General features: G+C 41.1%; 3 protein-coding genes across 4 annotated transcripts; all 3 read left to right on the top strand.

Moving 5' to 3' along the window:
• The first annotated feature begins 830 nt into the window (after positions 1-830).
• LOC311060674 (uncharacterized protein) lies at positions 831-8,834 on the top strand. 2 transcript variants are annotated; one of them, XM_084078948.1, is made up of 7 exons: positions 831-897; positions 3,357-3,449; positions 4,183-4,274; positions 4,536-4,730; positions 6,726-7,314; positions 7,754-7,895; positions 8,696-8,834. In XM_084078948.1, the coding sequence occupies exons 5-7, from the start codon at positions 7,139-7,141 to the stop codon at positions 8,747-8,749; spliced, it is 372 nt and encodes a 123-aa protein (XP_083935074.1). In that variant the 5' UTR covers positions 831-897; positions 3,357-3,449; positions 4,183-4,274; positions 4,536-4,730; positions 6,726-7,138; the 3' UTR covers positions 8,750-8,834. The 2 variants fall into 2 exon arrangements, with proteins under 2 accessions (XP_083935074.1, XP_083935075.1); XM_084078949.1 differs by having other exon boundaries at positions 831-912.
• A 230-nt stretch (positions 8,835-9,064) lies between these two features.
• Positions 9,065-10,823, top strand: LOC311060675 (uncharacterized protein). Its single transcript, XM_084078950.1, has 3 exons — positions 9,065-9,284; positions 9,725-9,866; positions 10,685-10,823. The coding sequence occupies exons 1-3, from the start codon at positions 9,109-9,111 to the stop codon at positions 10,736-10,738; spliced, it is 372 nt and encodes a 123-aa protein (XP_083935076.1). The 5' UTR covers positions 9,065-9,108; the 3' UTR covers positions 10,739-10,823.
• A 5,731-nt stretch (positions 10,824-16,554) lies between these two features.
• LOC311060672 (kelch-like protein 35) lies at positions 16,555-23,811 on the top strand. Its single transcript, XM_084078945.1, has 8 exons — positions 16,555-16,626; positions 17,168-17,311; positions 17,530-17,665; positions 19,066-19,200; positions 21,596-21,775; positions 21,965-22,111; positions 23,246-23,420; positions 23,519-23,811. Exons 1-8 carry the CDS (start codon positions 16,567-16,569, stop codon positions 23,661-23,663), a joined length of 1,122 nt encoding a protein of 373 aa, XP_083935071.1. The 5' UTR covers positions 16,555-16,566; the 3' UTR covers positions 23,664-23,811.
• Positions 23,812-24,518: the final 707 nt, after the last annotated feature.

The raw sequence follows: 24,518 nt of genomic DNA, 5'->3' as shown, positions 1-24,518 counted from the left end.
TTAATTAGCATTTATTTCTACACAAAGAAAAATGCTAACATATGCCAATTCAGCATTCCATGAAATACATTCATAGTTTGGTATGAAGGAATAGTAGACTTAAGAATAAGTGCCGCTCATAAAGACTCTGGTCATAATTCATAAAAACAGAGGTCATGGTGGACAAACAAGTTCTCAAGTAGATTAATAGTTACACTGCAGTCTGTAATAAGTTTAAAACGTATTAAAAAATACATTTAATAAGTATGCAGTATGTGAATGTATTGGAACCCACAGATATACTGTATTTAGGCTTCATGGTTTGAGTTCCATTCTCAAACCTTTGTGTGGAGTATATCATTTAACATATTACACATATACTTCACAAGAGCTTGTAGATCTGCTTTTTCCGCAGAATGTTTGCACATTTCCACTTCAATGCTATAAATCATTCAGCACTGGAGATAGTTATGGGACAGGTCATTGCTTACAAACTGCAGGCATGCGAAAGTGTCACTTTTCAGCTACAGTCACCTTTTTGAACCCAAATAGGGCAATTGTGTGACACCTGACCCGAAAGAAAACAACATGTTGTCACCTTTTTCACCTCGGGGCTGTTTGCATGCCTGAAACTGTCCTAGAGCTTTATCAATGAGGAGGGTTCAGCATTTATTCATTTTTATTCGTTTATAGAGCTGTTCTACAAAAGCTCTCCTCAGCCCTGCTTTCTTAGAATGTTGGTGTTATAGCTTCCCTGCAGGTCACAAAAACTTATCACAGGAGTTGTTGTGTCCGGAACTGATCTTCTGTAGCGTGTTTGTTGTCAGGAGGACACAGTTAGGTGTAACACACTTTGAAGAGGAGCTGCGGGAGGAAAGTGTGTTTGTTGTTAAAGTTTAAAACGTCTAAAACAACGAGGTATGTTTATTTAAGGTGTGTTTGTCTTTGTGTTCATGAGTTTTATGTTTGTTGTTAAATAGCTCGTGTTGAGCTAGTTGTACAAATATACATGTTTACGTTATGTTTGTGTCGTTTGCGTGTTGTGAGAGCTTGTTTCCAGTTGGACGTTGGATTGAGGCTGATGTTAGAATGGTGTTTAATAGAGATGTTAAATACATGTGAGTAAAGGAACAACCAGTGAGTTGTTTAACCAGGAGGCAGTGATGGTGATGTGGAAGTAATGGTGGGATAAAGACATAGCCTTAGATAAAGACTATCGTATGTATTTGATCGGTGTTTGCCATTTTTCTACGAGAGTCTTAGCGACCCCTCCCCCCTAGTTTGCCGTGGAATTTCAGCAGTAAAGCCCGTATTTCTCCTAACATGTACAAATGCAAAATATAAGGTGCTTTCCCGCTTGCCCCAAATGTTAACTAGGTGTCCGGAGTATTTGTGAATTGTATTAGTCCATTTTGTTCGATTAAGATGTGTTTTAATGCCGTCTGGCCGAACGCCTTTCTTCCCCCTCGTTTACTTATTGTTTACATTGAGTGTAATTCCGACTTTCACCGGATGCGCTCCGTCATAACCGCCCACTGGGGACGCCAATCGGCCACATACATGATTAAACACTTCTTTATTGAAACATATGAACTAATACAGATTACACAAACACGTCGGACACTTAGTTAACATTTGGGCCAAGCGGGAAAGCACCTTATATTTTGGCTTTGTACATGTTTGGGGAAATACAGGCTTTACTGGTGACATTCCAGGTTAAACTGGGGGGGGGGGGGGGGGGGGGGTCGCTAAGACTCGTAGATACGAAAGTAAAAGTCAGACTCCATAAAATACACTTTACATCTACGATAGTCTTGATCTAAGGCTAATAAAGACACATGTAGACCAGAGTTTGATATTAAAGGAGACCCCATCGCCCCATAATAACATCTGCTTGAATCCTTTTCCTCCTCATTCATTATTTGATCACCTGGTTAATGCTGATGCTGCTTACATCATGGTTAGATAATACTACTACTGTACTAATTCTGGCTAAATACTCCAGAAACATAATCAGAATAATGCTTATTGCCAAGTGTGTTTGCTCATGTCAGGTATTTGTCTTGATGGGGTTTATGCATTGAAAGGAAGTTTACACAGAGGGTAGTAGCATACACAGTACATGTACCATAATATACTTGTGTAAATGAAATGATTGCACACATACATTTAATTTCATAGTCCGTACACATACATACACTTGGTGGAGGGCATTTGCGTGAAGGCGACCTCTGTACAGTAGCTATACTGTAGTTATACTTCACCGACTGTGAGCTTGTAGATCTGCTGTTTTTTAAATATTTTGAAAAAGATTTAAATAATTTTAATTTAATGGCATACCTAAAATAGGGATGCCAGGTTGCCATCCTTCTATAGATAGCACTGTAATATTAATATTGCTACTTCTATGTACTATGTTGCAGTGATTTATATATTCTGTATACTTCTACACCACTATACTATCAATGCAGGTATGTATATACAGCAGTGATGTATATAGTAGGGGTGATATCTACGATATCTGTCTTATAAATTGGCTTATTTTCAAATATTATTATTATTATACTTTATTTGTATTATAGTCACCTTATATAGTATAGACACACTAAGTGGGAAGGGACAGTTTCTATTGATTAGTCACCTTATGGACACTTGAGTTGAATTCATGGATTTTTTTTTGTCACATTCCTAAGCTAATAATTTGATGAACCGCAGTGGTTCCGGTAGGAGACACAAAGAGTCTCCTTTGTATCTCCTACCGGAAACGGCAGCCTACCGGTCCGCTGGTCATCAAATGATTGGCTTAGGAAAGTGACAAAAACTAAAAAATATCTATTCTTATGAGTTCAAGTCTCCATGGGGTGACTAATCGATAGAAAAAAAGTATTTCTTTGGGTGAACTATCCCTTTAAAGCCACAATGCATAGTAAGTAGTGATGAGCGGGTCGACCCGTAACCCGCGGGACCCGCGGGTCAACCCGCGGCGAGGTGGGTCGAGTCAGAATTTCAGAGGCAATTATGCGGGCTGTGGGTGAGCAGGTCAGCCGCTCTCACACGCAAAAAAAATAATAATCACATGCTCTTGTTTTGTCTTTATTCCTAATAAGAATAAGAATAATAACAATAAAACAGTTTGAATATACTTGGGGAATATTTTCTAACCATGATTTTACAGAATTAAAAAAAAAACGCGGGTCACGGGGCGGGTTGAGCCATAGATTTATATATGGGTTCGCGGGGCGGGTTGAGGCGGGTTGGGTTCCGTGGCGGGGTGGGTCATGAAAAAACCCGACCCGCTCATCACTAATAGGAAGCATAATGATGCTTAATACTAGTTGTTTGCACTCACTGAGAAACATGTCCTCGTTCCTTTCAAGTTTGTCAAAGAAGTAACCCAGAAAAATAATCCTGATACTCAACCTGCTCTAGTGGCCAGCCGTAGAAGACAGGCTGTACTGTGAAGCTCCCAGGTACACAAGGTCTGTTAACTGAACAGTATGTAGTTGCCAGGATATTACAAAAAAGTACTTGATATGCTCAACAAACCTCCCCTGATTTAAATAAAACGTCAGTAAATCAGACGACAACATAGTGTCGTTCAAATATAAAGAGGACCCTTTTGGTCAAGAAGCTATTTGGTTGCATTTTATATGTGGTGAGAGAGTAACTCCAATCCTGCATTCGTTCACATCTTGCCACATTATTACAACCTCATTTCACTAATGCCTTAGTTGAATTAAATCACTGTGATCAACAGGCAATAAAAAGTAAACGGTTTTAGTTTGATCAGTGAATCATGTTCATTCCATCAAGGTTCCCTTTGTACCCTCTCAGAGTTAACCCATTAAGACCTGGAACGCATCTGTGTCACTTTTTTGATTTGAGCTAAAAATAATTATTTTACACTTTGGCTATTTTTTTTTAAATCGAGATCTTTTTTTGCAAATCTTTGAATATATATTGTTTTAAAGTGAACATTTTTAACTCTCTTCTTTGCTTCTGGGGGGTCCCTGGAACTAAATATTTTTGAGGTGGGGGTCTGCGGTCAAATACATATAATTTTGAGGGTCTTTGACATGAAAAAGTTTGAGCACCACTGATATAGAAACATACGTTTTTTTCAGAATACTGTTGGGATTCAGAAGACATTTGTAGAATCATGTAACAAACATGTAACAGTAATGTTGTGTGTTCTCTCTGCAGACCAGACCCACTCCACCACCACACCTCACCTCAGACACTTCCAGAGAGAATCACCACAGACTGCCAAGAGGATGAGACTGGACACTGACCATGTGAGTGACTGTTTTCTTTTTAATTTTTACTTGTGTCTTTCAGCTTTTGTCAGCCGAGTAGACAGAAGAAAACATCATTTCAATATCAGACCCCCCCCCCCCCCGACAGATTCAAGCGGAGAGCAGAATCTGTTCTTGAGAGATTAGTAGGCGTGTGACAATGTTCAAGCATCATTAGCAAATCAGTAACATGACTCACAGATGAATAGTAGTTTATTTGTCTGATTTATAAATGTCCCTCTGGATGTCGTTGTACTTCAGGAGGACGGCACCAGTGTACCTCTATCCTCCCTGGATGCTGTGATGTATGTGGACCTCAGCCATCTCAACAAGGTCCTACAGGGTCTCAACAGGCTGCGTCTCAACAGTACCTTGTGTGATGTGGTTCTGTGCTGTGAGGGACAGGAGGTCCCCTGCCACCGTTCTGTACTGGCCTCCTTCAGCCCTTACTTTGAGGTAAATACACACTCAGTGTTTCCCCTAGGATGAAGTTGTAACCATGGTGCCCGGGAGCGACAATTCTTTTTAATAATTCTTTTTAAAGATTGTTTTAAATTATATATTTTTTCCTCAAAATATTAAGTCAGGTGTCTGAGATGGACAGTGTCACAAAACAGCAGCTCAGCTCAAGTCCTTTATGTCTGTCTATCAGTCATTGTTTCAGTGACGCAACCACCGACTGCTTTCTTTTTCTCCCAAATGAAGGGGGTCGGATTCTAAACTTTCTGCAGCTAGTTAGTTACCTTCCACTCCCAAATCATCCCTCCTCATTGTAGGCAACAGGCGATTGGGACAGAGATAGTACAGCGTGGAATTCACTGTGTGCACGCAGCTCTGCGTTTGGAAAACTCTACTATAGCACCTACAACCAGCGTCAGCGTGGATATGTTTTAATTTAAAATGCCTGCTGCTTCGATGGGACAAGTGGGGTAATTAAAAAGGCTTTTTGAACAGCTGAGAAACCTGCACATTTAACCACATAGAAAAGTAGCGCAAATGAAATACAGATGTTTATGCTGAAGTCTGTGTCCTGTGAGGTTTTCTCTAGCTCAAGAACTCAGCAGTCAGATGCGTCCCAGCAACAGGCATTTGGGTTGAAAATACTGATGTGAATGAGAGGGGGGGCGAGGGGGCTGTAAATACTATAACTGGAAAAGCATGGACTTAGCGCGACTGCGAGCTCTTGACAAAACAAATACATCTGTTGCAACTTGATTTAATGTACTGCGATGATGTACAGGCAAGCGCAAAGTTACTGATTTGGGCCGGGATATGAATTGATACGCTGTTCTGCAAATACCAGCTTCAACTTAAGTTACTCACCGTCGATGCGTCCATGGCATGCATCTTTGTTAGGCTTGGATCAAGTTTATCATAAGCCTACTCTCCACCAAACCGACTTTGGGCCGACTTGGCGTCGGGAAGCGTTCGATATAGTCGTCCAGTCGGTTAGGGGTCCGTCGGGTGGTCCGTCGGGACCTTTTCGGCCGACCCAGAGCCGACCGAACATGTTCAGTTCTTTGGCCGACTGGGGCCCGACTGGGAGTAGCTATGTAGCAGAGAAGAAGTGACAACAACACCGCAGCGAGGGCTGTCGGTGTTGCCAGATTATGTGAGAGAAACAAGCGACCATGTCTACAGGGTCCCCACGGTCATGAAATTCCTGGAAATATTTTGAAATAAAATTTAAAAAAATCCAGTACTGGAAAAGGTTTGAAATTGATCAAACATCATCAAAGGTCCTGGAATTTATCAAGGGTCCTGGAAAAATATTTGGCTATGCATTGTTTTTGGCTATTGATTTTGTTAAAACAAAACATTTTCATAAACATGAATAATATCACACGAAATATGTAACATAAGTAGTTTTTCGCCGAACGGGCTGTGTGACGGCAGCCTAATGTATGTCTCAAACTTTATTTTTGCTACACTGCCTATCTTTGGGCATTCTACATAGGAGTAAGAGACACATTATTGCGCCGAATGATTGTTATATAGGCCTGGAAATTGGGCTAAATATTCTGGAAAAGTTTTGGAAATTCATTGCTAAAAATGTGTGGGGACCCTGCACACTACTTCAGGCTTACTCTGGGTGGAAACTGATGCCATTATCAGGGGACCCACTATACTGTATGAACATGACTGGCCAATGGTTGTGGTTCACCTCCGCCAGTCTGAGTAATAACTAAACATCATTTCAATGACATTACTTTTCTATGCTATTTGTCCAAGTGACACTATGTACACACACACACACACACACACACACACACACACACACACACACACACACACACACACACACACACACACACACACACACACACACACACACACACACACACACACTATTATATCATGCATTTTTCAGTTTAGACACTTTTGGTTGCATAATACTTTGGTTGCTGTCATTCCTCTCCCCTCTAATTTCCTGACTACTTGTGTCTGCAGGTTAGGTCAGCCCATGCTCCTGCCGTTGGGTTCACAGGTGCCTCGGGCCTATAGGCTGAAACTGGTGACACACAGGATTGTGGTCAGCAGGCAGCCGCTGCTCTTTTTCTCCATTCTCCATTCTATCATTTCATTCCCACATCAATAACACCATCCGGTCAGCCTACTTCCACCTCCGCAACATCAACCGCCTCCGCCCTTCACTCACCCCCAACAACACTGCCATCCTAGTCCATTCTCTGGTCACCTCCCGCCTCGATTACTGTAACTCCCTTCTCTTCGGTCTCCCCCACAAACTCCTCCATAAAATCCAACTGGTCCAGAACGCTGCAGCCCGCATCATCACCAAAACCCCTGCCATCTCCCACATCACCCCCGTTCTTCAGCAGGAGAAGGCAGAGTCCGACCAGCGAATGAAGGACCTGAGAGGTGACATGGAGGAGGTGCGGGGAGATCTGGCTGCCATGGAGGAAGAGGAACTGACTCGCCGAGATGTGTTGGTGAAGACCAAGGGAGAGCTCTTGAGCCTCCAGCAGGACCATGCAGAGCTGGAGAAACATCTGAACGAAACCAGGGCCCTGCTTGACAGGTACAGATCTAAACACCAGGCACACAGGCAAAGCCTCTTTTAATTTAATGTAAAAAATGGACCAGTATTTTTGTGTATTTTTTATTTTTTTTGTTTTTAAAAGATGTGATTACTAAACGGTGCTCCCTTATAGTGCCGTGTTTCTCAAACAGGGTACTAGTACTCAGAAATCTTCGTTTTTTAAAATATTTCTAGAATCGGTTACCTCTAGAAACTACCGTACATGTTTGGAAAATATTGATGTGCCCTATATTTTAAAATGCAACCAATTGTCATATCAGCCACCTGCCAATAAAACCAAGTTGCCAGCTAGCTTGCTGTATTATTTTTGGCCCTAGCCTGAGTGAGTTTTGAATATTGAAAGAAAAATAGATAAGTGGACTAAATATAAGATAACAAAGCCATAGCCATTAATGGACAAATGGTCTGTTTCTGTCAGATGGCCCAATTCCAGCACTAAACGGGCCCTACAGCAAGCAGAGGAGAGGTCAAGAACACTGGAGGAGGAGGTGGAGAAGAAGAGAGTCACTCCGGAGAAAGACATGGTGAAGCTGAAGGACAACAACCTCATGCTTAATCAGGTCAGGCGCGCACACACACACTCAGGGTCCCCACGGTCATGAAATTCCTGGAAATATTTTGAAATAAAATTTAAAAAAATCCAGTACTGGAAAAGGTTTGAAATTGATCAAACATCATCAAAGGTCCTGGAATTTATCAAGGGTCCTGGAAAAATATTTGGCTATGCATTGTTTTTGGCTATTGATTTTGTTAAAACAAAACATTTTCATAAACATGAATAATATCACACGAAATATGTAACATAAGTAGTTTTTCGCCGAACGGGCTGTGTGACGGCAGCCTAATGTATGTCTCAAACTTTATTTTTCCTACACTGCCTATCTTTGGGCATTCTACATAGGAGTAAGAGACACATTATTGCGCCGAATGATTGTTATATAGGCCTGGAAATTGGGCTAAATATTCTGGAAAAGTTTTGGAAATTCATTGCTAAAAATGTGTGGGGACCCTGCACACTACTTCAGGCTTACTCTGGGTGGAAACTGATGCCATTATCAGGGGACCCACTATACTGTATGAACATGACTGGCCAATGGTTGTGGTTCACCTCCGCCAGTCTGAGTAATAACTAAACATCATTTCAATGACATTACTTTTCTATGCTATTTGTCCAAGTGACACTATGTACACACGCTAGCCACACACACACACACACACACACACACACACACACACACACACACACACACACACACACTATTATATCATGCATTTTTCAGTTTAGACACTTTTGGTTGCATAATACTTTGGTTGCTGTCATTCCTCTCCCCTCTAATTTCCTGACTACTTGTGTCTGCAGGTTAGGTCAGCCCATGCTCCTGCCGTTGGGTTCACAGGTGCCTCGGGCCTATAGGCTGAAACTGGTGACACACAGGATTGTGGTCAGCAGGCAGCCGCTGCTCTTTTTCTCCATTCTCCATTCTATCATTTCATTCCCACATCAATAACACCATCCGGTCAGCCTACTTCCACCTCCGCAACATCAACCGCCTCCGCCCTTCACTCACCCCCAACAACACTGCCATCCTAGTCCATTCTCTGGTCACCTCCCGCCTCGATTACTGTAACTCCCTTCTCTTCGGTCTCCCCCACAAACTCCTCCATAAAATCCAACTGGTCCAGAACGCTGCAGCCCGCATCATCACCAAAACCCCTGCCATCTCCCACATCACCCCCGTTCTTCAGCAGGAGAAGGCAGAGTCCGACCAGCGAATGAAGGACCTGAGAGGTGACATGGAGGAGGTGCGGGGAGATCTGGCTGCCATGGAGGAAGAGGAACTGACTCGCCGAGATGTGTTGGTGAAGACCAAGGGAGAGCTCTTGAGCCTCCAGCAGGACCATGCAGAGCTGGAGAAACATCTGAACGAAACCAGGGCCCTGCTTGACAGGTACAGATCTAAACACCAGGCACACAGGCAAAGCCTCTTTTAATTTAATGTAAAAAATGGACCAGTATTTTTGTGTATTTTTTATTTTTTTTTGTTTTTAAAAGATGTGATTACTAAACGGTGCTCCCTTATAGTGCCGTGTTTCTCAAACAGGGTACTAGTACTCAGAAATCTTCGTTTTTTAAAATATTTCTAGAATCGGTTACCTCTAGAAACTACCGTACATGTTTGGAAAATATTGATGTGCCCTATATTTTAAAATGCAACCAATTGTCATATCAGCCACCTGCCAATAAAACCAAGTTGCCAGCTAGCTTGCTGTATTATTTTTGGCCCTAGCCTGAGTGAGTTTTGAATATTGAAAGAAAAATAGATAAGTGGACTAAATATAAGATAACAAAGCCATAGCCATTAATGGACAAATGGTCTGTTTCTGTCAGATGGCCCAATTCCAGCACTAAACGGGCCCTACAGCAAGCAGAGGAGAGGTCAAGAACACTGGAGGAGGAGGTGGAGAAGAAGAGAGTCACTCCGGAGAAAGACATGGTGAAGCTGAAGGACAACAACCTCATGCTTAATCAGGTCAGGCGCGCACACACACACTCAGGGTCCCCACGGTCATGAAATTCCTGGAAATATTTTGAAATAAAATGTAAAAAAATCCAGTACTGGAAAAGGTTTGAAATTGATCAAACATCATCAAAGGTCCTGGAATTTATCAAGGGTCCTGGAAAAATATTTGGCTATGCATTGTTTTTGGCTATTGATTTTGTTAAAACAAAACATTTTCATAAACATGAATAATATCACACGAAATATGTAACATAAGTAGTTTTTCGCCGAACGGGCTGTGTGACGGCAGCCTAATGTATGTCTCAAACTTTATTTTTGCTACACTGCCTATCTTTGGGCATTCTACATAGGAGTAAGAGACACATTATTGCGCCGAATGATTGTTATATAGGCCTGGAAATTGGGCTAAATATTCTGGAAAATTTTTGGAAATTCATTGCTAAAAATGTGTGGGGACCCTGCACACTACTTCAGGCTTACTCTGGGTGGAAACTGATGCCATTATCAGGGGACCCACTATACTGTATGAACATGACTGGCCAATGGTTGTGGTTCACCTCCGCCAGTCTGAGTAATAACTAAACATCATTTCAATGACATTACTTTTCTATGCTATTTGTCCAAGTGACACTATGTACACACGCTAGCCACACACACACACACACACACACACACACACACACACACACACACACACACACACACACACACACACACACACACACTATTATATCATGCATTTTTCAGTTTAGACACTTTTGGTTGCATAATACTTTGGTTGCTGTCATTCCTCTCCCCTCTAATTTCCTGACTACTTGTGTCTGCAGGTTAGGTCAGCCCATGCTCCTGCCGTTGGGTTCACAGGTGCCTCGGGCCTATAGGCTGAAACTGGTGACACACAGGATTGTGGTCAGCAGGCAGCCGCTGCTCTTTTTCTCCATTCTCCATTCTATCATTTCATTCCCACATCAATAACACCATCCGGTCAGCCTACTTCCACCTCCGCAACATCAACCGCCTCCGCCCTTCACTCACCCCCAACAACACTGCCATCCTAGTCCATTCTCTGGTCACCTCCCGCCTCGATTACTGTAACTCCCTTCTCTTCGGTCTCCCCCACAAACTCCTCCATAAAATCCAACTGGTCCAGAACGCTGCAGCCCGCATCATCACCAAAACCCCTGCCATCTCCCACATCACCCCCGTTCTTCAGCAGGAGAAGGCAGAGTCCGACCAGCGAATGAAGGACCTGAGAGGTGACATGGAGGAGGTGCGGGGAGATCTGGCTGCCATGGAGGAAGAGGAACTGACTCGCCGAGATGTGTTGGTGAAGACCAAGGGAGAGCTCTTGAGCCTCCAGCAGGACCATGCAGAGCTGGAGAAACATCTGAACGAAACCAGGGCCCTGCTTGACAGGTACAGATCTAAACACCAGGCACACAGGCAAAGCCTCTTTTAATTTAATGTAAAAAATGGACCAGTATTTTTGTGTATTTTTTATTTTTTTTGTTTTTAAAAGATGTGATTACTAAACGGTGCTCCCTTATAGTGCTGTGTTTCTCAAACAGGGTACTAGTACTCAGAAATCTTCGTTTTTTAAAATATTTCTAGAATCGGTTACCTCTAGAAACTACCGTACATGTTTGGAAAATATTGATGTGCCCTATATTTTAAAATGCAACCAATTGTCATATCAGCCACCTGCCAATAAAACCAAGTTGCCAGCTAGCTTGCTGTATTATTTTTGGCCCTAGCCTGAGTGAGTTTTGAATATTGAAAGAAAAATAGATAAGTGGACTAAATATAAGATAACAAAGCCATAGCCATTAATGGACAAATGGTCTGTTTCTGTCAGATGGCCCAATTCCAGCACTAAACGGGCCCTACAGCAAGCAGAGGAGAGGTCAAGAACACTGGAGGAGGAGGTGGAGAAGAAGAGAGTCACTCCGGAGAAAGACATGGTGAAGCTGAAGGACAACAACCTCATGCTTAATCAGGTCAGGCGCGCACACACACACTCAGGGTCCCCACGGTCATGAAATTCCTGGAAATATTTTGAAATAAAATTTAAAAAAATCCAGTACTGGAAAAGGTTTGAAATTGATCAAACATCATCAAAGGTCCTGGAATTTATCAAGGGTCCTGGAAAAATATTTGGCTATGCATTGTTTTTGGCTATTGATTTTGTTAAAACAAAACATTTTCATAAACATGAATAATATCACACGAAATATGTAACATAAGTAGTTTTTCGCCGAACGGGCTGTGTGACGGCAGCCTAATGTATGTCTCAAACTTTATTTTTGCTACACTGCCTATCTTTGGGCATTCTACATAGGAGTAAGAGACACATTATTGCGCCGAATGATTGTTATATAGGCCTGGAAATTGGGCTAAATATTCTGGAAAAGTTTTGGAAATTCATTGCTAAAAATGTGTGGGGACCCTGTGTCTATGAAAACCTACAATCACTGTTTCTCGTTGTCGCTCCCAGAGAGAGAGATTGATTCATTTGACCTACTTTTGCGCTGTGGTGATGTAATTTATTGGGAGCAGGTGTGTAAGATTCCAATAGTATAAACATTTTAATTGGCTTTCATATACTCTTAATATATTCTTTTTCAAATTAGATTTGGCCTTATAGATCGAAATGTGCTCAGTTTTGGCTGTTTTCTGGGTGTTAATTTCAATAAATTAATTGATGTATTTATTTTTGATTATTCGAATAACCGTTTTCAAAAATGTTGTGTACACGTCAGCAGTGCTGGAAAAAGTACTCAAATGTTTTACTTGAGTAAAAGTATCAATGCAATAGATGTACTCTGAGTCTGTTACAAGTAAAAGTCAGAAATTCAACATTTACTTGAGTAAAAGTACTAAAGTATTGGTATAAAAATGTACTTAAAGGACAACTTTGGTTTTTTACAACCAAGGTTTATATTTTAGCTTGTAATTAAAGTAAATAAAAGATGAGTGTTATTTTTTTTTCATTTACTGCTTTCTATAGTTTTAGCAATTTTCACAATATTTTTTACAGTGGGCGGGGGCATTCTGTCCGGTGCTAAATATGCCTTTTTTACACAATATAAAAAGGTCCTGTGGTCTTTGATGGCCAGATGTGAGTTATTGGGGGCTAGAAACAAGCTTCTGTAAATACTAATAAAGAAAACGCTGGGTTATTGTGTAAAAAAAGACATATTTAACCAACGGACAGAATGCCCCCGCCCACTAGACACACACTGTAAAAAATATCGCGAAAATTGCTAAAACTATAGAAAGCAGTAAATTAAAAAAATGTAACACTGATCTTTTATTTACTTTAATTACAAGCTAAAATATAAACCTTGGTTGTAAAAAAACAAAGTTGTCCTTTAAAGTACCAAAAGTAAAAGTACTAAAATGTTTGAAAATAGCAGATCTATAAGCTCAGAACGCGTGCATCGCAACACGGTGTGAGCTTGTAGATCTGCTATTTTCAAAAAACTTATAGGTATAAAATAGGGCTAAAGTGGTTAATGTATGTTTTATAATGATTTATATCTGCAAAGTAACTAGTAACTAAACATTTCAAATAATTGTTGTGGAGTAAAAGTATAGACAATTGGAAATACTCCAGTAAAGTAAAAGTACCTCAATTGTACTTAAGTACAGTACTTGAGTAAATGTACTAGTAACTTTACACCACTGCACGTAAGTGAAGAAAAAAAGAAAAAATGCTGGGAACATCCCTATTTACAAGTGACTTTGCAGGGAAACAAGCCCAAAGTCGCTTATAATAAGCAGACCTGGCAACGCTGGCAGGCTAGGCTGAAAGTAATCTCTCAAGAACAGCAGAGGGTGCTGTTTTTCATTTTTATTTGGCGATGGGTTCCCAGATTGGGCTGGACGTTATAACGCATTAGAATATCAATGGGCACGTCGGCTGACAGACTAAATGCCAACTTTTGCCAACCAAATACCAGTCTGTTGCAGTCTGAATTGTCTGAAGTAGTCTGAACTAGTCTGTTTGGTGGAGAGTCACCTATAGATGTATTTTATCGAGTCAGACTTTTACTTTCATAGATATGCAAATGTCATAATCGATAAAATACATCTATGATAGTCTTGATCCATCTTTTTGAACAACAACATCTGCGTTGAAATCATCTTAGAAAAGCATATGGTAGCTCTAAACGCGAAACAAAACACATTCCAGCGAGCCGACCTACGGTGCGCGGTGGAGCCTAGTAGGTTACTGAAACCTTTGTGACCCATAGAAAGCTGTTACCCTAGGGAGAGTCGTTTCACAGGAGACCCATAGACCCAGGAGAGCACAAGAACACGGCCCAATTCATACCCCGGCGCACGATGGTGTTGCCCACCTGCAAGCTCAACACCGTTGAGTTTGTTAATTAACTGTGGCATTAAAAAAAAAATATATATATATATATATATATATGTATATTTTTCTTATTTTCATCAAAATCAAGCTGTGGCGGCCAAAAACAAGGCGTGGCGTGCCGCCACTGTTAAATGCATATAGGGGAAACACTGACACTTTTATTGACCTGCTGTTATGCTATTTCCATGCCATATCCAATTAATTAAAGTAACCGTTGACACTATGTAAATAAGAAAGGCCTAAACCATAAACACACCCAAGCCAACCATTCAGCTTTTCAACCTGCACAGGCCATGTTTACATCTGGTATGAAGGAGTCCACACAGGAAAGGGTGACCATCAGTGGAGTGGAGCCTCAGATGATTGGTTTGCTCGTAGGCTATGCCTACACTTCTAAGATCTCCATCTCTACTGATAATATGCGGGTAATGTATTATCATCATAAACCTCATTCATTGTCTCCATGACTGTCCTACATAACATCAATACTTAACTCATTGAGTGCCATTAACGTGTTTCACGTGTTTTACCGCTATGGTGCAACGTGCCATTAACGTGTTTCACGTGTTAAAAAAAAAAAAAAAAAAAAAAAAAAAAAGATATCATTATCTGAAGATTTGCAGCCCCATCCACTCCTTGTTTAACTTATAACTTAAAAAGGCTGTATCTCGCTTCCTAAGCACTTTTTTTTTTATTTGAAAAAATAAAAAAATAAAAATCATAATGGCCAGAAATAGATAATAATAATTTGGGCACTCAATGAGTTAATAAAGACATTATGTTCATTTGTTCTAGGCCCTGCTAGCAGCATCAGACTTGTTTGATAAATAACTGTGTAGAGATTTACTACTGTGCTGATGACTAGTGTTTAACACCGGGATTCCCGGGATGCGGGAATCCCGGGAATTCGGGGTTTTTTACCATCCCGGGAATTCACCTCGGTTCCCGGGCTTCCCGTTTTTTTTTTTTCTTGTTAGAAATGAATACTAATTAGTAGAAAGCCCTATCTACAGCGTGGAGGAATTACTATTATAATTAGGAGAGTTACTTGCCGCGTTGCCGACCAGGGCCGGGTCCCATCGTCCCGTTGTGAACCAATATGGGACGCACTGAATGAATGTAACAGTAATGAATAAAACACAAGTGGCCGTGATGCCCCATGCCTGCCCTGCACAGTACGCACGCTGATTTCACTGTTTCCTCTGCTGTCAATATGGTAGACACCAGTTGACTAGTTCAGATTCAACATCATCAAGTGAAACGCTGCATAAACAGTAGCCTAGGTAGGTTTGATCGAGCCTATATTCCAGCTTAAAATGCGCACAAGCCAAGCAATGCTTTTGATAGAGAGAGAGGACAGACCGGAGAGCTGAAGAGAGAGAGAGCGAGAGAGAGAGGGAGAGAGGGAGGGAGAGGGAGGGAGAGGGGGGGGGGGGGAGAGGGAGGGAGAGGGGGGGGGGAAGAGAGAGAGAGAGAGAGAGAGAGAGAGAGAGTATTAGACCGATGTGGTCCGATTTTTTATCATCATTAATGTAGCCTACCCTACCTACACTTGCATTTTAGAACGTTCAAACTACCATTTTACTAGAACTACCCAGTAGAACAAGTGAACTGCACAACAGCTGTCTGTCTCATTGATTGTCAGTGCTGGCAGCGCATGCATGTGCACATCAAAATCACACTACAAAACCCCACATTTGATCAACAACAAAATATAGATTAATAGACAACATACAGCCAACATCCCAAAATGGAGTCTTATAATATCCAGCAAGTAGCCTAATATAAATTAATAACTGCAAACAAATGACAAGTTTAGGCTATCAAATCAATATCCTACAAAAGTAGAGAAAAGCTGTGACCTCACCGGCGCTCTGATGGACAATAAATACATATTCCTTTTGCAAATTCTCTTGTCAATAATGATACAAATGGAACGTTTATTTCAGCAGCTGGAGTTTGACATTGTTTGAGTGCGTTTTGAGCGCAGCTCCTCGTTAAGTTAATTGTCTTCACCCGCTGCGCAACAGGGCAGATCTCCGCAGGCTATTATATTTATATATTATATTTATATGATTTTAAAAAATCAAATTAAGTCATTATTAGTGCAAGTTCATAGGTGGACACAATAGGGACATTTGGGCACCTCGTGTAAAATTGTCTATTTAAGTATCTACATATAAATGCATTTATTGGGCACTTTTTTTTTTTTTTTACCCTTTAACGGGAATTCCCGGGAAGCCCGGGAAAAGGTCTGAAAATTCCCGGGAATTAAAATTAGCTATTTCCCGGAAAATGTTAAACCCTACTGATGACCACTCCTGTGAAATGTTGAAGAAACACAGCATGGATTACATTCTGGAACACTTCAGTCTCATCTACCAGAAGGTCAGTGATTGAGGAATCATACATTTCCCGAGTTGATTTAGTCTGTTGTTGGCTTTTATCTGCTATAGAGGATATGCGCATGCTTAAAGTGAATGGCACATCGAGTGGCAAAGCGAGTGGCAAAGCAACGTGCAAAGTGAGTTTAACAATGTTTAATGTTGTTTAATGCAATCAGATATGACTTTTCTGTTTGGATGCATGGGCTGTCAAGGCCAGAAAGTATTTTTTTGATACTCAGTAGGCATTCCTGCATAACTTCCGGTTTTGATGATGATGTCACACGCATATCCTCTATAACATTGTTTTATTACTATTACTCAACCTCCCACCACCACAACTGACCCAGACCTGGGTAGAAACATTCAATCAGTCACAGTGATTGGATATATATTAATAAGCTACAGACACATGTCTATTTCACTAAACAAACCATCTATCAACAGTGAGCACTTCAGAGGAGGAAATGTTACTTCAGTATGAAGTATGAGAACAGTCTTCTCCATATATCAGCTAATCTACTGTATTTTTTTTCTACCAATAGGAAGAGTTCCTGTCTCTCTCTGTGGAAAAACTGACAGAGGTTCTCTCCAGTGACCATCTCAATGTGCCCAAGGAGGACATGGTGTTTGAGGCTGCCATGCTGTGGTTAGACAAGTGTCCTACCCGCAAGCAGAGCTTTGAAAAGGTCAGTCATTTCTTAGTCTCACCTTACCAGACGATCAGAGGTCTCTGCCTATGAATGTGTCAGGGGTCTTCTAAATGCAAGGTAGTTTCTAGAGTCACTTTCCAATACATGCTTGGCATCTACTGTATATGTGGTACTGGCTGGTAATATGCATAATTATTATGTAATGTTGTTCCAGTTGGACTGGTAAATACTTGGTGTTCTATGCATTCTCTAAGGTGCTACAGCACATCCGTCTGCCTCTCGTCAGTCCCTCCTACCTCCTCACTGTGGTTGAGCCTCTGAGCCAGAGGTTCATCTCTGAAGCCAAGGAGCGTCCCTACTGTAACACATCACGCCCACGCAGGACCACAGGTACCCTGCTGAACACATGCATGCATGTTGCACCTGATGATGCTGGAAAAGGCTTATTTGCCAATAATAAATATGACCTTGGTTTGATATTCAGACTTCATAATGGTTATTGTCTCTGCCAGGCCGAAGGCATGGTGGAGAATATAACTGGACTTTCTGTCCTCTGCCTGTCCTCCGTCTGCGAGCAGCGAAACTGTGCACGCACACTCCCTGGATGCCAGAGCAGAATTTCTGCCCCGAAATTTTCATATCGGCCTGTTGCACCACCAAGAGGCAAATCTTTGGCAAAACCTTTTTTTATATTACTCTTACAGATTTTGTCCAAACATCACGCAGATCGGTACACATGATCTCTATAGTAATTAAACCAAACAGATTTTTCATATTCCATCCTGATTGGCTCCGAGTGGTCCGTTTTGAACAAAATGCCTCAAATCATGGACACTGTGTGTGATTGCTGTGAAACTTTGCATGAACAGTGCCACTAGGCCAAGGAAGAAATGCCACTTGACAATGTTCAAATCAGCCTCATGGTGGCGCTATAACAGGCCAATTCGCGTTTGTACCTATAACTGGACCGATCCGTTTAAAACTTTGTACGCACACTCCCTACAGGCCAAGAAAAACCTCTGCCCTGCACATCCAGCCACCAGGAGGCCAACTTCTGTAAAAAAAAATAATAATATTACTACTTCGGATTTTTCCAAACATCACGCAAAGCGGTACACAGTATCTCTCTAGTCATGTGATCAGGAAGGAATTTTCATATTCCTTCCTGATTGGCTAACATTGACTTCCAAAGTTTGAAGGATTGGTCCTATTTGAACAAAATGTCTCAAATCATGAACGCAGCATGCAATTTAAGTGACGTTTTGCATGCACATTCCCACTAGGCCGAGGAAGAAATACCACCCTTTTCACATTGGCCGATTTTTGCTAAACTATTTTTTTAAACAAAATGACTCAAACCAGAAACCACGTCCGATTTCTGTGAAAGGCTGCGGAAGAAATGTTACCCTTTTCACATTGGCCTATTCTAGCGCCACCAGGAGGCCCCAATAACCTACATGACCTGGCGGAGACCTGTGCGCCGAGGATTACTTTTTCTAGTTGCATCGTGATTTAATCATTTTAAGTTAACAATTCAAGCTTTCATTTAGTTAATTGCGCTTTTATACATGTCAAAATGCATACCAATTTTCTCCTGGATTAATTCAGTGACTGCTAATTTGGTGCTGCCTCTCTGGTGAGAGAGTTCCAGAGGGTTAGGGCTGCCACACTGAAAGCTCTATCCCAGAAGGTTCTAATCTTCATGGGGAGAGAGTTCCACAGGGTTGGGGCTGCCACACTGAAATGAATCTACTCTGTCTCATCTGCTCCTTCTCCTCTGTTTGTTGAAGTGATCGTGACGTTGCTACAGAGTTTGGAGAGTCCGGGCATTGAAAAAGTTGAGAGCTTTGATCCCATGACCAATCAGTGGAAGTTTCTTGGAACACTGCCCTTGGTAGTATTCGGGTATACTGTGGTTGCATCAGGTGAGGATTACCAACAGAGTCAATCAATTTATGATCTGTATTGTTTTACCTCTGAATAGACTGATCGCTAAGCCCCACCCAACAATAGCGTTTGTTCAATGCTAGCTTAGCAACAATCATGTTGGACAAGCTGCCATTTATAGAAATCAATGTAATCTTGCACACACATACAAGATAATTACTCGTATCTATCATTATTATAACATTGGCAGATCAACACCCTAATTTATTGATACATATAAAGATAGATAGACATAGACAGAAGTTCTCACAATTGGTTCTAGTGAGCAAAGAGAATCAATAATAAGTAAACTCTGTAACCTGACTGCAGAAAGTAACACTACAGTAAAGAACTTTGGGGTTATTAATGATTCTGAATTGAATTTTAATACACACATTAATCATGTTACCAAGATTGCCTTCTTTCATCTTAGAAATATTGTTGCGGATTAGAGCCTATCCGTCGTTGGACGATGCAAAAACGTTTATCCACACTTTTGTTTTCTCTCGGCTTGATTACTGCAATGCACTTGTACTGCATTGCAAATGTACTCTGGCCTGCCAAAGAAAACAATTGACAGATTGCAACTTGTTCCAAATGCGGCAGACAGAGTTTTAACTTAAACTAAGATGAGGGAACATATTACTCCAGTTTTAGCTTCACTACACTGGCTCCTGGTTGTTTTAGGATTGATGTAAACATATTTTACTTGTTTATAAAGCTCTCAATGGTCTGGCACCTTCCTACCTCTATGACTGCCTGCCCTGCCTAGAGATATGTTCCAAACCGCCCCCTCGGGTCTTCTAGTGCTGACCTGCTCGAAGTGCCTACAATGACTTGAAAACACGGTGAAGCATCATTCTGCTTCTACGGGCCGGCGGCTTAGTATAAACTCCCATTACGCCTAAGACAGGCAGCCTCTGTGGATAGCTTTAAAGCACAACTCAAGACCTATTTCTTCACTCTTCGTTGATTTTTAAATCTCTGTGTTATTGAAGTCCTCACTGTTTCGTTTTTATGCTTTTGCTTTATTGTTAAATTGTTTGTACCTTTTCTGTAAAGCACTTACTTGTGCTTTATTCTTGCTCTGTAAAGCACTTTGAGTGCTATACTAATAAAGTGTATTATATAGCCCACCTGGCAGCGTATTTCACAACACACTGCTACTGTTTTGGTGAATTCCATGGCTTTATAAGTAAACCACAACTATAAGATGGAAGATTTGTGAAGAAATGTAAAGTTGTGTATACATATTCAAATCTCATTTCTTTTAACGTTTTAATTCTGCTCTTCTTCCACCATAGGTTCCACTCTGTATTTGGCCGGAGGCATAGTCGATAATGATGCGCCCCTGCATGATGATGATCAGACTTATGTTAGCAATAGAGAGATGTGGCGCTATGATGTTCACCATGACTCATGGAAGAGGATGACTCCCATGAAAAAGCCATGCGAGGATTTGAGTAAGATTGTCACACTATCACATTCAAATTAATTATATGGAAATGTATTAAAATGAGCAGGTTCTGAAAAGGTGTCTGTACAAAATATATCTGTTCCAACTGCAGAATAATGACATCACAAGTAGATCCAGTTGCTAATTGTACATACTGTACTGACTGTACTTGGTGCAATATTGACCTATAAATGTAGCATTCAAAACTAGTTGCATTTGCAATGCTCTGGAACCATTTCTATTGCATTCACTGCCAGAGTTTCTCAGAATAGTCTGCAGCCAGTGCCAGGGTTTTTGAGAATTTCTACTAACCTTTCAAGAGCCACAGAATATTTAGCGAGGAGTGCGTCTGCTTCCATCTGAAAAAGAAGGGTGTCACCGCGACCCTCTGTTCTTTAGTTGTTGGCTGTTGAATATAGCTTCTCGCCAAAGAAACAAAGCATAGCAAAATGTCTTTTTCTAAATCCTTTAACATTAGGTTTGTTGTGATCACGTTATTTCCGGGTATACCTTTTCTCCGGAAGTCATAGGATCACTCATAGGTTGGCGAAGAGCTCCATCTAGCATAAACACTGAAAACAGTGTTGACATGTTACACCGTGTAACATGTCAAACGTGTGTAACTTACACGTCATTGGCACTGTTGGCTTTGGAAAAAAGTGACGTGTTACACGTCATTGGCACTGAATGAGTGCCAATCCCTTCAGCATTACGTGTGGTATAAGACCGGCCCGGTGTGACCGGGTGTCATGCATCCTTTGCAGTGTGCACGTTACAAAGCATTTTAACTGTCCGACTGCCGCATTTCTAGTGTGTGCTCGCTGTCTCCCTTGGGTGCTTGAGCTCCTGAGCACCCATCGGATAGGCACCTATGGCCAAGGTCATCACTTCATCAGTTTCATTTTTTTTTCTTCTGCTCAACCCCACATGTTACATAGGCCTGGTGATGCTGGATGGATATGTGTTTGCAGTGAGGGACTGGGGGGTTGACGACTCGATGGAACGATACGACCCCAACACAGACACCTGGCAGCTCATGGACTCTGTCGGTGTGACAGAGCATTACGATTCTAACAGCTGTAATGTGGTCGCACTTGATGGACAGCTCTATTTTATTGGTATGGAACAGATTTATGCACCTGCAGGTTCAGCCTACTGGGCTTCATGAGGTTGTGTTTTTCATGTAGTGTTAATGTATGTCAAGCATAATGATTCACTGAAAATGTACTACAAATCCTTTGGTATTATGATGCTTCTCCTGTTGACGGTGAATAATGTTTTGACATGTGTGTCCTCCTGGACTCTAGGTGGTGATCCAAATGTCTTCAGTCCAAAACGGCCCCAGGTGGCCAAGTACAACCCTAAAACATCTGTGTGGACAGAAGTAGCTCCTATGCAGATTCCACGTAATAGATCAGCTGCTTGTGTTCTGAATGGAAAGATCTATGTTACAGGTATCTTACCTCTTCTAAGTCTGTGGTGGAAGAAGTACTCTCTTTTGTTTTTTTTTACTTTAGTAAGAATAACAACACCAGAATATAGAAATACTTTTTTACTCAAGAGAAAAAATATAGGCAGAAAATGTAAATGTGCTTTCAATACCAAATGGCTAACGGCCCTTTTCACAGTTTCAGAGTTGTATTATTGAATTGTAATAAGTAATGCATTAATGTATTGATCACTTTAATGTTAGATCTGGTTCAGGTGGAGTAGCTGTATGGCTTAACCTATAATAATAATAATCATCATTTATCAGTTAATGCATGTTTAGTATAAATAATCAAAATTAGCAAAGTAAGTAGGCCTAGTAAACGGTCAAATCACTGTACACCCATCACTGTATTTTATATGATAAAGTTGGCAGTTCGTAGACATTAGCAACATTGTATTTTATTTATTTATAAGTCCATAGCTTCCTTTGTACCTATCCTCGCTTTTAGAACCAAAGGTTACTGGACATTCAACACGTTCACAAACACACATTAGATATACCAGTCCACGTAAGAGCTGTGAACAAGGAAAGACTGCTTTAATTTATTATGCTCCACACAAATGGAACAAACTTCAGGACTCTCTGAAACTGGTGCGGTTGGTCTCAATAGAGACATTTAGGGTTCTTCTTGAGGACACACTACACAGTGAACTGCACATGTTTCATGTAACACTATTCTTATTTGCATATGTGACATTGTAATTTGATTCAAATGTTTGTTATTGTTTTTCATTATTGTATGTGTTCTATATGGTGTTATCAGGGCGTCCTTGAAAAAGAGAGCTTGCTCTCAATGGGCTTCCCTGAATATATAAAGGAAAAAGAAAGAGAAAGAAATAATTCCAAAAAGAAATACAATAAAGTATGTGCCCCTGACTTGTAGTGGTGTAGAAGTTAAGTGTAGAAGTATTAAAAAAAGACAAGAAAAAATAAACACTCAGGTAAATTAAAAGTACAGTACTTGAGTAAATGTATTCAGTTACTTTCCACCACTGATCTTAGTTCCATAATAGACTCACCTAAATTCTACTGTAGTTTGAGCACATTATAAAACACACTAACAGTCACTATCCTGTTAATTCTTGTTTGCCTATAGGTGGTCTGCATTCTCATGATAATAGGACAATGGAAAAAAGGATGGAGTGCTACAACCCCGAGGCCAACCAGTGGACCATGTGTGCCCCCATGCAAGTGGAACGCTACTCGCCTAGCATGGCCACGGTGGATGGATTGCTCTACGTACTAGGAGGGCGGGAATTCCAAGGCGATCGGTATGACACTGCTGCTCCATGAATGTCTGGGAAAAGATGTCTTCTTGTCCACACCATACATTTCTCTCACGGCTGTTTGTTTGTGTCTCTTCATGTAGTTCTGCCAGTAACATTGAGTGCTACTGTGAAGAGACGGACTCGTGGGAAACTGTGGGGCAGGTCGCTGAAACTTACTTCCGTGCCAAATGTGTCTCTCTCAAGCTGAGGAGGGATCATGGGGATCATCCCATTAGGCATAGATGATTCTGATGATTCTGATGTTGACTAGGGTTGGCGTAACCGGCGGAACTGTATCCAACATTGAGGAACTGGAATCGGTTCCATCACATTTGGAACCGGTTTGTCACTTTGTCAGAAGCATGGTATGTGGACTTCATGTCTGCTATACAATTACAATACTAATGGTTCTAAAATTTCAAGGACCACCATAACTCTTGAGTTACATACCTGTAAGGGCCCATTTGGAACCTGACTGAATTAAAAAAAAATCTATGTGATTTTGGCTTTCATTCAAATGTTTGATAAATATAGGAATTGTCAAAGGGAACCGTTATGGAATCTGACCGTTAAGAGGGAATCCTTAACAAATCAGAATCGATAAAATCCTAAAGGGTCCCACCCTAAAGGTGACAGAATATTGATGGATACATAATATGATTAGATTAGATTGATATAATGTAAACAATGATGGGACAGCGTCCCATGCTGCTACTTCTGCTCCTGGCCAGCCTATCAGAGCTGAGGGGCTTCCCTTCCAGTCCCTCCATGGATGCAGACGTAACCCCCAGAACCACCGTCTTGTTGGAAGGTAAGTTCAACCTGTCAAGTCTGTTCCTGTTCAGCCTACCTGTGACATCATCAGGAGCCATTCTTGGTCATTCAAAAGATGGGGTGAAAAAGAAATGATGATTTTAATGATGCAATGATGATCGAATGATGATATTGATGATCCAGGAAGAGAAAGGCAGTAGTTTCCCCATTGATGATGTCATTGGTAGGTAGGTTTCCGAAATATACATAGCCCACCAATGAGATGCAGAGTGTCTCATCCTTTTCGGACATGTAGCTGTAGTTTTGTTTCTTTTTAAATATTGTTTT

The sequence above is a fragment of the Gymnoscopelus microlampas genome (assembly GCF_963454915.1).
Source record: "Gymnoscopelus microlampas genome assembly, chromosome: 14".
In the NCBI taxonomy this organism is placed as follows: domain Eukaryota; kingdom Metazoa; phylum Chordata; class Actinopteri; order Myctophiformes; family Myctophidae; genus Gymnoscopelus; species Gymnoscopelus microlampas.
The sequence above is the reverse complement of the archived record's forward strand: the minus strand, read 5'-3'. Positions and strand labels throughout refer to the sequence as shown.